Below are 15,089 nucleotides of genomic sequence, written 5' to 3'. Positions count from 1 at the left end.
TAAACACACGGGTGTTTTCGCATTTCGCCCCCATCGAAATGCGGCCGCCATGGCCGGGATTCGATCCCGCGACCTCGTGCTCAGCAGCCCAACACTATAGCCACTGAGCAACCATGGCGGGTATCCCAACACTACCAATCATCAAAACCACAGACAAATGAATGTTGCAAAGAAAGTTATTGCAAAACGGCAGAATTCAGTGCGCCTACAATAAGCGGGGAACACGCCAGGAAACCTGCATAAGGTCAAGAACTAATACTGACCGATTTCGAACAATGTATTTCCGAAGAATTGCAATATGTATATGTGTTACCATGAAAAATGCTTAAAACGTTCCGATACAGAAACCGCGAAGTTTCCCCATGCACAGTCCTAGGTAGGATCGTTTCAAAAGCCAGGTGGCACATAGCAGCAAGAGTGTCTGTTTTACGTTTCTTATACGGTTGCTTCTTTCTGATGAACAAAGCTTTCACGTGGCAGTATAAAAGTCATCATCATCAGCAGCAGCAGCAACCTATTTTATGTCCACTGCAGGACGAAGGCCTCTCCTTGCGATCTGTAATTACTCCTGTCCTGCGCCAACCGCTTCCCACAACATTGCAATGTGGTTAGCCGAAGGCTCCGGACCATTTCGCATCCTTTAATGTGCACCCAAAGCACTGCACCCGTGCGTTTTTGCATACTGCCCCTATCTTAATGCGAAAGCATCGGCCGATATTCGAACCCGTGACCTCGTTTTCAGCCGCACAACGCCATAGTCACTCAGCCACCGCGGCGGGTCACGCGGTAGCTTTTGATGACGCATGTCGTTATCGCGAACTAGCGCTGTAGTTTCAATTAAAAGCGTGTTACGAATTATCACGTATCTTATTACAAATAATGGACAGAAATTTGCGCTCCGTAGGAGGATACATTGTTTTGACCTCTCTTAGCTACCTGTGAAGCAGGCTCTACGTCGCGTGCATCAAATATGAAGAAAAGCCTGCTTGCCGGTAACGCTAAACTCGTGCAATGTGGTATTTTTCGTCGTTTCGCAATGCGCATTTCTTCCTCTCCAAACTCACGACCTTGTTGCTTTGGGGTGTAATAAGAGTAACATGTATGACCTTAAGAGCATGTTTGTGCGCAGCTCTGTGCTGGAGAGTCATCACGCTGCGTTCGCTTTCAAGTTGACGCTGTCGGACGAGAAAGTGAACATCTTCCACAAGCTGGACCGGGACGTGTACCGCTCGGTACGCCTGTCCATCATCGACATGGTGCTGGCGACTGAGATGACAAAACACTTCGAGCACCTCTCCAAGTTCCTCAACGCGTTCCAGAAGCCCATGCAGGATGAGGAAGGCTTCGATCCCGAGGTAGTTGGCCACAAATAGCGCGGTAGTTTTCGGCATTTCTAGGAATTGTAGGTCTCGCAATATTTTTCACGACTATTGCTGTGTTTACTCAAGTGTAAGCCGATAATATTTCTTTAAAAAGTAATGTACGAAAGTTGGTAGTTGTTTTAAATTCGAAAATGCGGTTTGGCCGGGACCGCCAGACACTGTCGACCGCGAGAAGGTCGACACCTCGAGGTGGAAAAATCCTTCGCAAGCGCATTCCAGTCCGAGAAACTCGTACACAAAAAACACCGAAGCTGCATAACTGAGTTCTCACACCTTTAGAATGTAAAACAGTTTTTTTTTTTTAGGGAGCAGAGGTCTCGGAGCCATCTTCGCCAGTTCCCCAAAGGGGGCCGTCGATGATGGGCTGAAGGGACCCTAGATTAGCAGCAGGCGGGATCCTCGGCAGGCCCGTGTACACCAAAGCCAGTGCCGATGAGATGCTGACGGGACGCTGGTCGGGCAGAAACACGAACTCTGAGGTGCTTCATATGTAGCCCAAACTGACAGTTATCTTTTGCATGTTCTTTTCGCACTCGAGTGTGTTTTATTTTTTGTTCGTCTTACATTCAAGAAAAGATTTATTTCCTGACTTTCCATATTTTACGAGTTTACCTAGATTCGTAGGCCGCCCGAAATTCTAATAGATACGGTATGTTTTCGTATGGCGCTGGCTCACTTACTTCGGTCTCTGCTGCATTCATTAGCCCATATCGCCTTTACTTGTTGTCGTTAAAACACCGCTACAGCATATACAGCGTACATACTGCTAGCTGCTCTAAGTTATAGTCAACAATGACATAGTGACACATGTGCCACATGCGACATGTGTCAGGTACGTGACGTACAGAGGGCGCATAAATCGTGCTAATAGCTCATCGCTGCTGCGAAAGCACGAGTATTCTCGAGCACTCGACATGTGTTTTGCTGAAGGGAGGCCTTATTTAATCTGACTCATGGTGACAACAGTACAGGAATAGAGGGACATGTTTGACGATAAGGCTACGCAAAGAGTCGCTGGCCTTCAACCAGTACTTTTACTTTCACAAGTGCGCGATAAATATAGATCAAGTCCGGCGTGTAGAAATAAAAAGAAAGCATTTGGACACAAACACAAATTCTTCTGCACTCGCGCGTGTCCGCCGCATATTCACACTAGTCCTCCTTATTATCATGTGTAACCGGATACAGGGCATTGCATCTCTTCTCATCGAGGAAGCCGTATATCAACTTATTGTATTGTTTGTTTGCGGGCAAGGCGTACATCAGGTGATTTGGTCAGTGCTTATATCAAACGCTTAACGAGCACCATGCTAGCTTCACAAAGGCCATTTCCACCCGTTAGATCATTCATTGTCGTGGCGGCGTATGTGCTCCACTCTTTGATAGTACTTTTTTTTTTTTATGCGAATGCGTCAAATGGCTCATTGAGCGAAGAAACCGGCGTCTGGCAGTAGCTACAGCGCGACAGGCGCGGACGAAGGGAATATAAAAGGACACAATTGTTAGTTAGCGCCTTATTGTGTCCCCTTCTATTCCTTTCGTCCGCATCTGTCATGCAGCAGCTACCATGAACTCTCTTATCTTTTTTTTTTCGTACGTCCGATTTTGTGCACATACACCGTACACTTCAGTAAAAAAATATGATTGAAATTCGATTAAAAGTGTCATTGATTTTCTCGGAGTTGAACATTCACCGTGATTCGAAACCACGAGGCTCGCTCAAGTCAAACCCGGATTTTCCGTAGTGTCCACATATCCCTATACTAAAGGAATTCAGCATACACTATCTGTTTACCATGGTTTCACCAGAATTTCTCGGTTATCACGCTGCGGTACGCTGAAGTCGCTTCGCGCTGGATGTGACGTGTTAAACAAAATGGCAGAGGAGCCTATGAACGCTGTTATGGAACAGCGCATTGTAATGAAGTTAATCATCAAAGAAGGCCTAAGACAGACCAAAATTCGTACTAGACTTCATGCTCAGAATGGTGACGAGATACCAAGCCGCGGCGCAATATTTGAGTGGTGCAAACACTTTCGAGACAGCTGGACGTCGGTGGAAGACGATGACGGACGAGGCCGGCTCGTCGGTAACGAAACTCTTGGCACAATTTTAGAGCGTAGCTCTTAGGTGCCCGTTCTTGCGTTTAGAGTCGGCGTCTCTCGGCGTCGTCCTTCGGCGTAACCGAGAGAACGAGCACAGCGAAGGATGAAAGAGCGGAGCGGGGCATGAATAACGGCAATAGCGAAGAGAGCGCGAGTAGAAAAGCGGGGGAGGAGGGTGCAGCGGAACAAGGAGGCGGAAATCGGAGGATGAGGGTTTGGCGAAAGGCGTGAGAAGAACAGCGTAGTGCCGCCAAGGCGGGCTCTGCGGCGGCGGCGGCGGCGGCGGCTACGAGATGGCGGCGGAGTAACGCGCGTCGTCTGCTCACCGATGACGCCACCGACAAAGTATATGGAAACAACGCGCCGCCTGAGCGTCTGCGGTGAATCGCGCCCACGCGTCACCCACGCGCTTCTTCGCGGTCTCGCGATTAGCGAGGCGGTCGCGCCACACTGCGCTCCGTTTGCGATGTGCCGCACGAGACAGGCTGAGCCAGTATATCGCAAATGAAAACACGTATAGAGCTGGGTTCAAATTTCCTGTTAGGGAGGATCGTAATCGTCGGTGAATTTTTTTAGATGAATTTGGCGACATTTAGCGGTATTTCATTCTTGGTGCCTGAGACCATCAAGGCATGTTTTCAAAGCAAGTTTTCCGACGTGTACACAGTGCACTCGGGAAGGGACGACCTGGCCTGATTACCACGTGACGTTTTCTTCAAACAGGACAGCGCGTGCTAGCATACGGCGCTCCGCACAATGTGCACTTTGCAGTATCTCGGCTGGCAGGTATGCTGTCGCATCCGCCGTACAGTCTCGACCTTGCTCTAGGTGACTATCATTTGTTCGAACCACTGAATAAGTTCCAGGGCGGCCAACACTTCAGCCGTGACGATGTCTAGCAGCTTGTCCGTTCATTGATGCGACAGAAGAAGAAATTTTTCTATGCTACTGGGGCATTTACTCGTTTATACAATGCTGGGATAAGTGCGTCAGTTTCAAGGGATGTCGGGAAATAGGATCACTTCCACGCGTTTATGTTTTATGCTCATAAATAAGGCGCCCGACTTGACCGCCCTTCGTAACTAGCCCAGCAACAAGCCATAATGAAACAATCCTATCGCCGCTTCTAGATTTATGGTACAATGATACAAACCAGGCAACTGGCGTGTCTTCATGCGACTATGAGTACGCATGAGCTCTGTTATTGAAACCCAGCTGCTGTATTCAGGTACCCTTTTTTAACAACCGTACTAAACAACTCGAACACCCTTGAATTAAAGTGACGGATTCTGTTCAACGTAACCGCGCCGGTTGATATAAAAAAATTACCACTGTGTGCAATTACCGACGTTGTCATTAAGCATATTTAATATTACTTGAACTGCCGTTCCTTGTTAAAAAAGAATTGTGTAAGGCTGCGGTACGCAATGGTGTACTTTATCAAAACTGGCAGAATAGATGGTTCGATATTTGGCGTACAAACACGTGCTTCGTGGTGATCGCAAAAGCTAACGTGACGGCGTATGAGACGCTCACGCATTTGGAGGAAACAGCAACTGTCGCCTCCGAGATTATTATGTAGTTGGCGTTCTTTGCACTCTGTTGTGACATCCTGTAGATCAAAGTGGATATGCTCACGAAAAGCTTGTCCAAATGCATGCCGGCATTCAGTTTGGACGAGCTGTTTTCATAATGTCTGATGTGCCACAATTTTTTGCCCAAAGCCTAAACCCCACTGCTCTACACGTTCGCAGCCCTTGCAAGATCACGGAGAAACTGGCTCACTGCGATCTGCCGAGAACATCATCCTCATCAAGCGCATGCTCATCAAGTGCTCCGACGTGTCGAACCCGGCTCGGCCCATTAACCTGTGCATCCAGTGGGCACACCGTATCGCTGAAGAGTACTGCGCTCAGGTACGTACGGCTGTCTCCCGACACGATTCTGCACGGCTGTGGCGAGTCCTGAGATGCTGACAGTGAGGCCAGACCAAATACTGAAGTTCTTGGCGTACTTGAAGTAAACTGCTTTTAATTCAAAAGGTGTCGCAGAATTTCTAAGCGTCGTATAGGTAGTTTCCATTCTACTGATTAAATCCTTGTATTACCGAAAAAAAAAAGCTCGGAGGTTCCAAAATGCGCATAATGAGCATTTTTAGGAACACGCGGGCCATGTTCGAAGGAAGTTATTTCGGTTATGAATATGCTGTTGTCGATGGCATATCACATCATAATGCTGTTTTTGTACGAATTTCTGGTCATGTTCCAAAAACCCGCCTGGGTTCTGCCGCTCTAATTCTGGTTTTAGGAATTTATGGCATGTTGATGTCGCCCTGAAGACTCGCAGTACATTTTAAGCATTTGAACAAATTAACCTCGCCAGCGACATTTCACAAAGCGCGGGGGTAGAGGCGCCATTACTGCTGCTCACGAATGCATGTGCCAAAAGCCATGCGCTTTGTCATTACGGTAACCTGTTGTTATGTCTCGGGGTAATTGCGCATGCGCAGACGGACGATGAGAAGCGCCTCGGCCTTACCGTGGTGATGCCTGCTTTCGACCGTGCCACCTGCAGCATCCCGAACTCACAGACGGGCTTCATCAACTACTTTGTGCGCGACATGTTCAGGGCCTGGTCAGGCAAGTCACTCTCCCCGCCTATGCCCTGCTATTTTGTGCTCATATTTTTCTAATCTACACGACCCCACATATTTACGCGGATGAAGTGCACCCTTACAAATCACGCACTTCAGTAGCCGTAGCAATGCTGGCGCGCAAACGTTTCATCTCGCAATATACTTATTCCCCTAGTAGTACATTTCTATGTGTCGCCTGCTATAACATTTGGGAGCGATAATGTAATGATTATATTCCAGTTATTTCTCCTTCCCACTCTTTGTCGGTTGTCCGAGCAGCGCTCTGCCAACGTTATCTCTGGGATTGGCCTGTCATGTGTCGTAGATAGTTAGAAAAGAACAGAATCAAGCGAAAGAAATCTTTACATTATACTGGCCTCAATTTTTTGCTGAGTCGTTAAAGTATTTGTCCCGGTTACCGCAAGCCTTCTTTTTCTTTTTTTTTTCTCCGCAGATACGCTTCAGCTTTAATCCACTCCGACTGCTTGACGCTATCTAGCCTTACACATAATCGCGGCATAAGAACACCTCGAGGCTCTTGTATTTTTTCCTGAGTAATAGTGAAAAAGAAAAGAAAATTACATTTGTAGAGCTAAACCATTGACAAGGTTTCAGTCTCGGCGGCTTCTGACCGCAAGACGCCGATTGCCTGCCAAAGTATACCGCCAAGGGGACGAATGTTGCCAGCAGAAGAGTATAAATTTAGTTTATTTCCAACGTTCAATGCCCCGGCCGCCGCTGTTCTGGGAGTTTGGAAGTCGAGCTGTGATCTTTTGCCATGCGAGCTGGAGTATCGTTTCCTGCATGTGAAAGCAAAGAATAATGCAAGAACTCTGACGAGATTTATATCACTCAGGCGACATTCGGTTTCAAGAGAGCCTCCATATTTCTTGGCTGGAACTCCTAAGCGTTGCTGTAGCATCGTTCCAACGTCGCCTGTTTACAAATAATTTGCTTTTGACTTCCGTTTCCACCCTGATGTACTTCTGCATCAATGTACTCACAGTTCGCTTGTGTAATATGACGCAGTCTTGACGGTTTCCTAAGCTTGCAATGTTGTGAGAAGGCATTATTCAAGATCCAATACGGCGGTAATAAAGTGTATGAAGGCACAGCTCGCTTGCAAACGTGCTTAGCATCCTAAATGGATTAAAATGTTCTCGGAAGCTTAATATATAGGGGAGGGCTCTGAATTAATTTCGATCACCGGTACAAACAACTATACAAGATCGTTTTTGCATTTCATCCCCATCGTAACGCTTCTGCGGCGGCAGGGAGTCGTATCCACATCGCGTCACCTAAGTCACCTCGTTGAGAGTTCTGGGAAATTAATTAGCGTCAAAGCATCGGCTAGCTGGTTGTTCATATTCAGGCGAAAACAACGCCAAGGACATGAACAAAGTAAAGGCACATAGAAAAACGACTGCTTGCAACACAGCGCAACTCGTCGTTTCTATGTGACTTAACTTTTTCCGTGACCGTGAAGCTAGATCATTATTATTTTATTTCTTCATGAAACTGCTTCTCTTTATATCTTTCTTAAAAGGTAGCCTCATCCCGGGGCCAAAAGCGATTTTGTTACACAGATATTCATGTGAAGTATAAAAATGTAAAATGGTCTCATTAGGTTATAGCTGAGCCCTTTAGAGGTAAATTCTGTTGATTGTTGAAAGCGCAATCAAAGTAGGGTGTGAAAAGTTTATAAATTCGTAACTCCAATTACAAAACATACATCGTAATTCCACCCGTTCAAAAGCAGGCAGGTATATTACTTTACAGGTTACCTGAAATTGTTGCTCTTTTTGCGCGAGTTTTGGAAAAATGATATTTGCAAAGTACGAGCTTACTTCAGATCACTGTATAAATACGTCCATTTTGTCTGCCTTGAATATTCTAAGTGATGAAATTCAGTGTTGGAATATCCTCCTTCGTCGAGGAGTAATCAAGTTGTAAACGAGACGCTTCATTTCTGGGAAGTGTTTTTCATTTCAGGTGATTCTTCATAATGTGGACGAACTGAATGCAAAATTTGTGCTCCCAACAGTCAGTACATTTTAAATGCAACCTCATTCAAATGTTCGCCATCAATGTGTATGTCGAGCAAAACGATTTCTCCAGAGGAACCCCACGACGTAACGCTTCCTGTTAAAGCACGAATATCACCGCCTCCTGAGAGAAGTGCACGCACTACGAGCATAAATCACGAAGGGAAAAAAACACGGCTCATGTAACGACTGCGAAAATGCTACCAAGCTTGCGTCTCAGCCGCCATCGCATATAGACGCTCGTTGACATATCATGGTGGGTTTTTCGCTATAGTACGGTGACGAGGGTGCCGCACTATGGCGCCAAGTGCCTGAACATGGCTGCTAAGCAAAGCATCAAGATGGCAGTGACAAAAAAAAAAGAAACTTGCCTGTGATGATGCAACCGGTGTGATATTTCCGTAGCCAATGAGAAATCCAAGATGACTTATGCGGCAGGAGCCATCGTATAGTGCGGGCCTCCTTGACGGCCTTACCGCTCTTTTCCCCTTTTATTCCCTCTCTCTCTCTTTTGCCGTGCAATGCCGTCGAGGGAAAGTTACGTCACTGTACTTATCTGTTATTTTCACCAATAATCACTATCTCTGCTGCAGAATGTATATTTTTGCGAAGCTAAAGATGCACCGTAGGGACTCCTCCCTCTCGTCACTTTTCTCCGGCCGTAAACGGCGAAGCAACGGAACGACAACAGGAAGAGCTGGCTGCACCGGAAGCGAGTCATGCAGCACTGTAAACGGGGGAAGCGCAGCACTACGACGTGTGGTTGGCGTCGCCAAAACCTGGCAAGCCGCAGGCTTAGCAGCTGCACATGGGGACACACTTTGTTGCAGCACGAAAAGACGTACGCCGAGAACAAGAGCGCTGTTCTTGACCCTTACGTCTTTTAACGCTGCAACGAAATATGTTACCATATCCAACTCGCCCAGCCGTCTAGCCTGCTACAAAACATTTCTTGTCCATAGGGCTACAGCGTACTCCTGCAGAGCATCAGGTTGCGGGTTCGTTTCCCGGCTGCGGCACCGCCGAATTTTCATGGGGGCGAAATGCAGAAAAGCGCGTGCACTTAGAGTTAGGTGCGCTTAGATTGACGTGCAAGTGATCGAAAATAATCCCGAGCCCTCCGCGCGACGTTCCTTCGTAACCCACTGTGCATGTTTCGACAAGAAGAAAAAAACAAAAGAAGGGAGCAGGACGTCGGGAATGAGAGAAGTAGGCAAACTCTTAATTATGACGTGAAGCAACATTTCGGCCCGTCTTACAGCGAATGTTAGGTTTTCGCGTTGCGGCGGCTGCGGAGTTGGCCGGCGAAGGCTGGCAGCGTACGACGGCGTATAGTCGGTATCAAATGACGAAGCCACAAACGTAGCCTGCGTCGGAACTCCGAATTTGTTTTGAAATGTAATTATCGAAAGTTATAGAACGAAAGTTACCTTGCGCGTGCTTCACTCGAATAGACAACTTCTTTGCTGCTTCATCTCGGCCTGGAATTCATAATTTTTGTCGCCTTTCGCCGGCTCTTGGCCTCTTGGCTAAGATCAATTTAGTATCTGTTCTTATGAGTACAGTCGTGCGATAGTGTTTCTTTTTTTTATGATCTTAATGGAGAGAGTAGGTCTCTATACAAAAGCTTGTATGTAACGAAGAAATCGTACCAGACGCATTGAAGCGTTTGCAAAATCTTGGGTAGATTTAAGGCAGTGGCAAAAGTCTGCTCAAGTGTGCGATAATTACCTGGTATAGCTTCACTGTCTTTGATATATGAGCTGCTCAGTTTGGCAAACATTTGTGAAAGTGTTTTGTTTTGTTTCGTAGCGTTCCGTCAAATTTTCAGTTCATCATTTCTTATCATGCGTCCCCGCCGATCTTAGCGATACGTGCGGTTCGGCGACGTAGGAACCCCGCTCGAGTCAATGACAAAGTGCGCAGAGAATAGAAAATGAAATGGTTCGTTAGAATATGTGGTTACTGGCTCTTTGTAATTCACCTGAGGGGAAGTGGTATGAAAGGGTTATTGAAGAAAATTTCCGTAGCTGTGCTGCTTCATTCAAAACTCATGTTGGAGCTTTCTTAAAGACTGCTTCAACAATTTCGTTTTTTAAACGAGGGGAGGTGTGCGAGCGAAAAGTCGGATATAGAGGTCCTCGTATGTGCTTTTGCTGTAATGTATTTTTACTTTTACAGATAAGATGTCGAAATGTTTTCGCACTGACCCGTCCTTTCTCTGTGCACGCAGACTTCGGCGAGTTCCCGGAGCTCATGGAGTACATCGAGAAGAATTACATTTATTGGAAAGACAAGGAGCCGTCGTCTGGTCAACAAGGGAATCACTAATTTCTCGTCACTAGTTCACCTCAGGAGTGACTTGAATCATCTTCACTGTTGGGGGGGAGGGGGGGAGTTGATGACGGTTGAAATGGAAGACTGAGTGAGAGACACAGACGTTAGAGAAAGGACGCTGCTGCGCCGCTTCGAGTTTGGTCGAACAGGAGAGCTCGCGCGACGATGCGGGAATGGCTCTCGTGTATATCTGGAGAAGCATCGTTTGAGCGTCCTGCTAATCTGCAAGCGTCTACGGCGCCATCTTGCGGTCGCGGCTCCGACACCTGTGCACGCGGTGCGTGGCGCGGCAACAGCGAAGTGCACGCTTGTACTGCGGTGGTGTGCGTCAGAGGCGAACCGCAACTCGAGTGACGTCCGTAGCATCGGCAGCAGTGACAGTGCGTTGGGACTGACGACGAAAGGTCTTGTCTTGATCGAGTGCGTGGCCTTCCTGGCGGAAACTTTCCTTGCTTGCATCCTTCCATAAACTGTTTGTTGCCGTCACTGCTAGCCCTTAAGTTTCATTAGAAAAACAAAGTGGGCAACAAGGGAGATACAGGATAAGGATCAGCAGCAAGTTAGGTATATGAAAGAAAAAGAAAAATATGGGGAAAGAGTTTATCTATGTTCGCCTCAACATCCTCAGCATCAGCCACACTGCTCGTAATAAGTGTTTATCGCAGTCAACAAAGCAGCTAGTCTGCAAAGTGTTTCACCTAAACATGTTATTGCACATTGTTTGTCGTGTCCCGTTCCGAAGTGCAACTCCGTTTTCGTCCGCTTTTTTTTTCTTGTTTATTTCTGCAAGCAATGATGCTTGTACGCGGCAGAACCCCGGCAGCTGAGCCGTTGCGATGAGCCCCGCTCATGGTCGTTAAAACGTGAGGCATATGCGAAAGCAGGCTCCGTGCTGAAGCTTGTCATTTCTGCTACTGGGCAGCTCTTAAGCATTGTGTCTGTGTCTCGCGCGCGCCAGCCTCTTCAGAGGCGTACATTCTGGTCAACACTGGTGTTTACTAATAGTGCGCCGAAACAAACGTATCGGCGTTCTTCACTCGGCCTCTTCAATTCCGACATCTGCTGGCGCGATATCTTGCGGTCACATCTGAGTTCGTACACTCGAATGTTCGCGTTCGTCATTACCTCATGTGGCCCCACTTCGGTGTTTGTGTTGCTCCTTCTGTCTGTACACTCGACATGAACGGAGCGTGAAAACTGGTTGGAGCAGCACCCGCCCTCGAATTTGTCATTGACGCACGTTGCTGTAAGTTTGGCTGGTCGTACCGCACTGAAACTGATATTAGCAAACGTGACTAGTCGACAAGACCTGCTAAGGACAGCACCAGCAAGGTGCACGAATGATATCGCGTTCACCCAGTATGGGCGAGGAAAACTTGCTGGCAGGCTCACGAACGTTGGTGTTGAGTACGCGCTTCCTGGTTTCTGTCCTTTGTTGCAAGGTTAAAGTACGCCGAGGATGCCTTACGTGGAGTGGTGAGCTCGACTGCGCAGACCTCGCGGAAGAGGAGCGTACGTGTTGTCCGGAAGAGCACAGCGAGGGCCAGCTGCCGCAGGGTGTCACTGTGTGCACGCCGCTCCTTTTATGCATTGTTACGCACACACTTTTATCGCGTTGGTGGCGACTCTGAAGCTGCGCGATCTGGCAGGCTGACGCTGATGGTAAAATGGGCAAATTAAGACCTTGTGACGCAGAACGCACGGCAAATCGTCGAGGAATGCGAAACGATGTATCTAATGCTATCCAATGTAGCATCAACTTTTCAAGGAAATTGGTGAGAAATGTCAGCAGCAATTACCGCTATCATTATCACATGCAAATGAGGATAAATATTTAACTTAGAAGCTCAGGATTGTGGACTCGTAACGGCTAACGACAACGACTACGTCCCTGAGGGCGCGGCGCCGAAGCGGTTTAAACTTTACAAGGCTGTATTATAAAAACCTCTAGAGTGGCAGTCGCATTCGAGAACAGACGAAGGATGGTAATAGCATGTGAAAAGTAATGCTGAGCCAGCGAGAGTCGGAAATATAAACTCGTTTGGAAGCAACCACTCGGCGTGCCGGCTTCTTAGTGGGAGGGAAAACTTGTATCGGTATTCACATCTCGCTAGCGAAAATATGGCACAAAGACGGGTGCCGACAAATATATCTGATTTGCCACAAGAGGAAGCTTCCTGGTGGTCGCTGGACGCTACCACTCTGATGTCTGTATGGTAAGCCAGCGTCTCCAGCTCGACATTCGGACGTAACCTGCAGAAATTTTTTCTAGAGCCCGTCTGAAGCTTATGGGACTTGGTGGTTGGCGAATAAGAGCACTCACAATTGAATGGAGAGTATACACCTGCGAGTGCCTCTGTTAATTGTCTGAACTGCCACTCTTCCTCCCAACGCCCGCCCTCCTTCTACAGCGAAGCTGGGATTCTTCTACCCCGCCCCCAACGCATTTGTAGTGTCGGTGGGCAAAAATAACCTCTTTCGAGGGCCGATACCGGAGCTAATGCAATCTTAGGCTAAAATTGAAGCGAAAAGCGCGCATATCCTTTCGAATCACACATACAGTGCATATCGCATACGTCGTTTCGATAAAGAAAAGTATGAAACACGTGTCGTGTCAACATGGTGGATGATAAGGCGGTAGTTAACAATGGGAAGCACAGAATGATTGATGCTTGTAACAGGGGGCCTGGCGTCAATGCCCAGACAAAATAATAACTAAAATGCAGGTTTGGGATAGTATAGTTTGTAACGCAAGATATATACATATATATATATATATATATATATATATATATATATATATATATATATATATATATATATATATATATATATATATATATATATATATATATATATATATATATATATATAAGGGGGTCCGCCTAGTAAGGCATTGCATTTGTGTTGTGACAGTGCTATGGGAAGGCTACGCACATTGCGGACGCCTGAAGAGCAGCGTGCATAAGAGGAGCGGCGAAGAGAGCAAAGACGACAATGTGAACATCGACGTCACGCATCAACGTCGTGTCCGGGACTCTCGGCTCAAGCGCGGCAGGATGATGGTGAATGTCGTGAAGGCGAAAATGCGGACAAGCGACGATGGCGAAATGCAATAAATCGTTTCAAGGGTGCAAATTCTAAATTTAAGCAAGAATGTGTCAACTCGGAATTTGGATTTAGTCGCTTCGTGTGCGTTCGACTGTGGTTCCAGGTTGAATGCACATCGCTTGTCTATGAATAATTACGTAAAGTGTATGTGAATGTCGCCATTTGAATAATCTCAAGCCACGTCGCAATGGTCGTTCTAGGTGTTGTTTACAGGTTCGCTGTCCAATCACCTTCACAGCGTGAATTGGAGCCCATGTTCTTTTCTTCTCTTACTGTCTTTGAGCACACGTTAATGGCGTCGCGCGATGGCAAGCGAACAGGCCTATAATAAGTAAAGTGTAAGCCCATAATCCGGTGTCTGCACATGTCTCCAGTACATCTGATGGCGTTCAAACGACCGCCTCATTTCGGACACTGTCCTCTTTCCGTGTCATCCTTCCCAAGGTCATATTGGTCCAATCACGAAGACGCTCCTCTTGTAGTGAGGCTGGTAAAAAAAAAAAGCGACCCATATGAAAATTGGTGTAAGTTACGTTCTCCTTCAAACTACGCTCAATTCCCATTCGTCCAGCGCAGGAATGGTAAATTACGATTCACCAAGCGCACGAATGATGTAAACTGCTGGCAACGCATTTAGATTTGCTTATTGCTTTATTTCTTGGCACGCATTTTGATTTCAACTGCGTTATCGTACCCCTTTCGGCAGCAACGCAGCAGCAGCATGCCACTAAAACCGTCTTTCATACTAACTCTATTAGCGGAGGGGGGGGGGGGGGGGGGGGGGGGGGAGCTAGCGCTGCAGTTATTCAGTCATCGTGCAAATTATCGGTCGTGCATGCATTTTCTACAAGTTGGCACAGTTTTTTTTTTTTTTCGAAAGCGCACTGCAGCTGCTTCTGTTGTCGTTTTCGGTTCAGTCGTGTGCAAGCCGGTATTTCGCATCCATCCCGTTGCGGCTGAACTACATGTTGCAACGTTACGCTTACTGCTAATAAGTCGGCACGAGAGTTACAGCGGGCGCAATCTTTCTCGGAAGAGTTCTCTAGCGAAACGAGCACCGTAGACGCTTTGAATTCATTTAGCTCTGACGCTCGTGCTGGTCGAACAGTGGTACGGGTAGAGTCAAGGCGCTTTCACGCATGTACCAGGTGCTCGATTTAATTGAACCAACGCTGTGGCAAAACGTGTGGCAGGGCTATAAAAATGACCGTCGACGCTTGTTGTCGTTCTTAGACCTCGAATGAAGTCGGCTGAATTGGAAGCATGCCTGCGTTTTAAAGGAGTAGTGAAACTTTTAATAGTATTCTGCCTCGTTTCTTTCTTTATTTTTTGTGGATAGCTGTGCACCTCGTAATCTTACTTATTGAAGACTTTATTCAAGTGTTCATCTTCACACTTCGGAAGGAAGGACAAAAGGCTACAGGGACTGACGGAGCTCCCACCGTGGGCGACAGTTGCACACAAGCTGTTGCA

The 15,089-nt window shown here is 47.1% G+C and overlaps 1 protein-coding gene across 3 annotated transcripts in view; it reads left to right on the top strand.

The window, feature by feature from the left end:
• LOC135904083 (high affinity cAMP-specific and IBMX-insensitive 3',5'-cyclic phosphodiesterase 8B-like) overlaps positions 1-11,227 on the top strand; it is a 333,636-nt gene extending 322,409 nt beyond the window's left edge. For all 3 annotated transcript variants that reach the window (XM_065434695.2, XM_065434680.2, XM_065434687.2), the window contains 4 exons: positions 1,130-1,355; positions 5,243-5,404; positions 5,998-6,127; positions 10,402-11,227. In XM_065434695.2, coding sequence (XP_065290767.2) covers positions 1,130-1,355; positions 5,243-5,404; positions 5,998-6,127; positions 10,402-10,499 — 616 coding nt within the window. In that variant the 3' untranslated portion in view covers positions 10,500-11,227. The remainder of the gene's footprint in view (positions 1-1,129; positions 1,356-5,242; positions 5,405-5,997; positions 6,128-10,401) is intronic.
• The last annotated feature ends 3,862 nt before the right edge of the window (positions 11,228-15,089 follow it).

Source organism: Dermacentor albipictus, chromosome 1 (genome assembly GCF_038994185.2).
Source record: "Dermacentor albipictus isolate Rhodes 1998 colony chromosome 1, USDA_Dalb.pri_finalv2, whole genome shotgun sequence".
Lineage (NCBI taxonomy): Eukaryota > Metazoa > Arthropoda > Arachnida > Ixodida > Ixodidae > Dermacentor > Dermacentor albipictus.
Note: the sequence above shows the minus strand (reverse complement) of the source record. Positions and strands in the feature narration are given on the sequence as shown.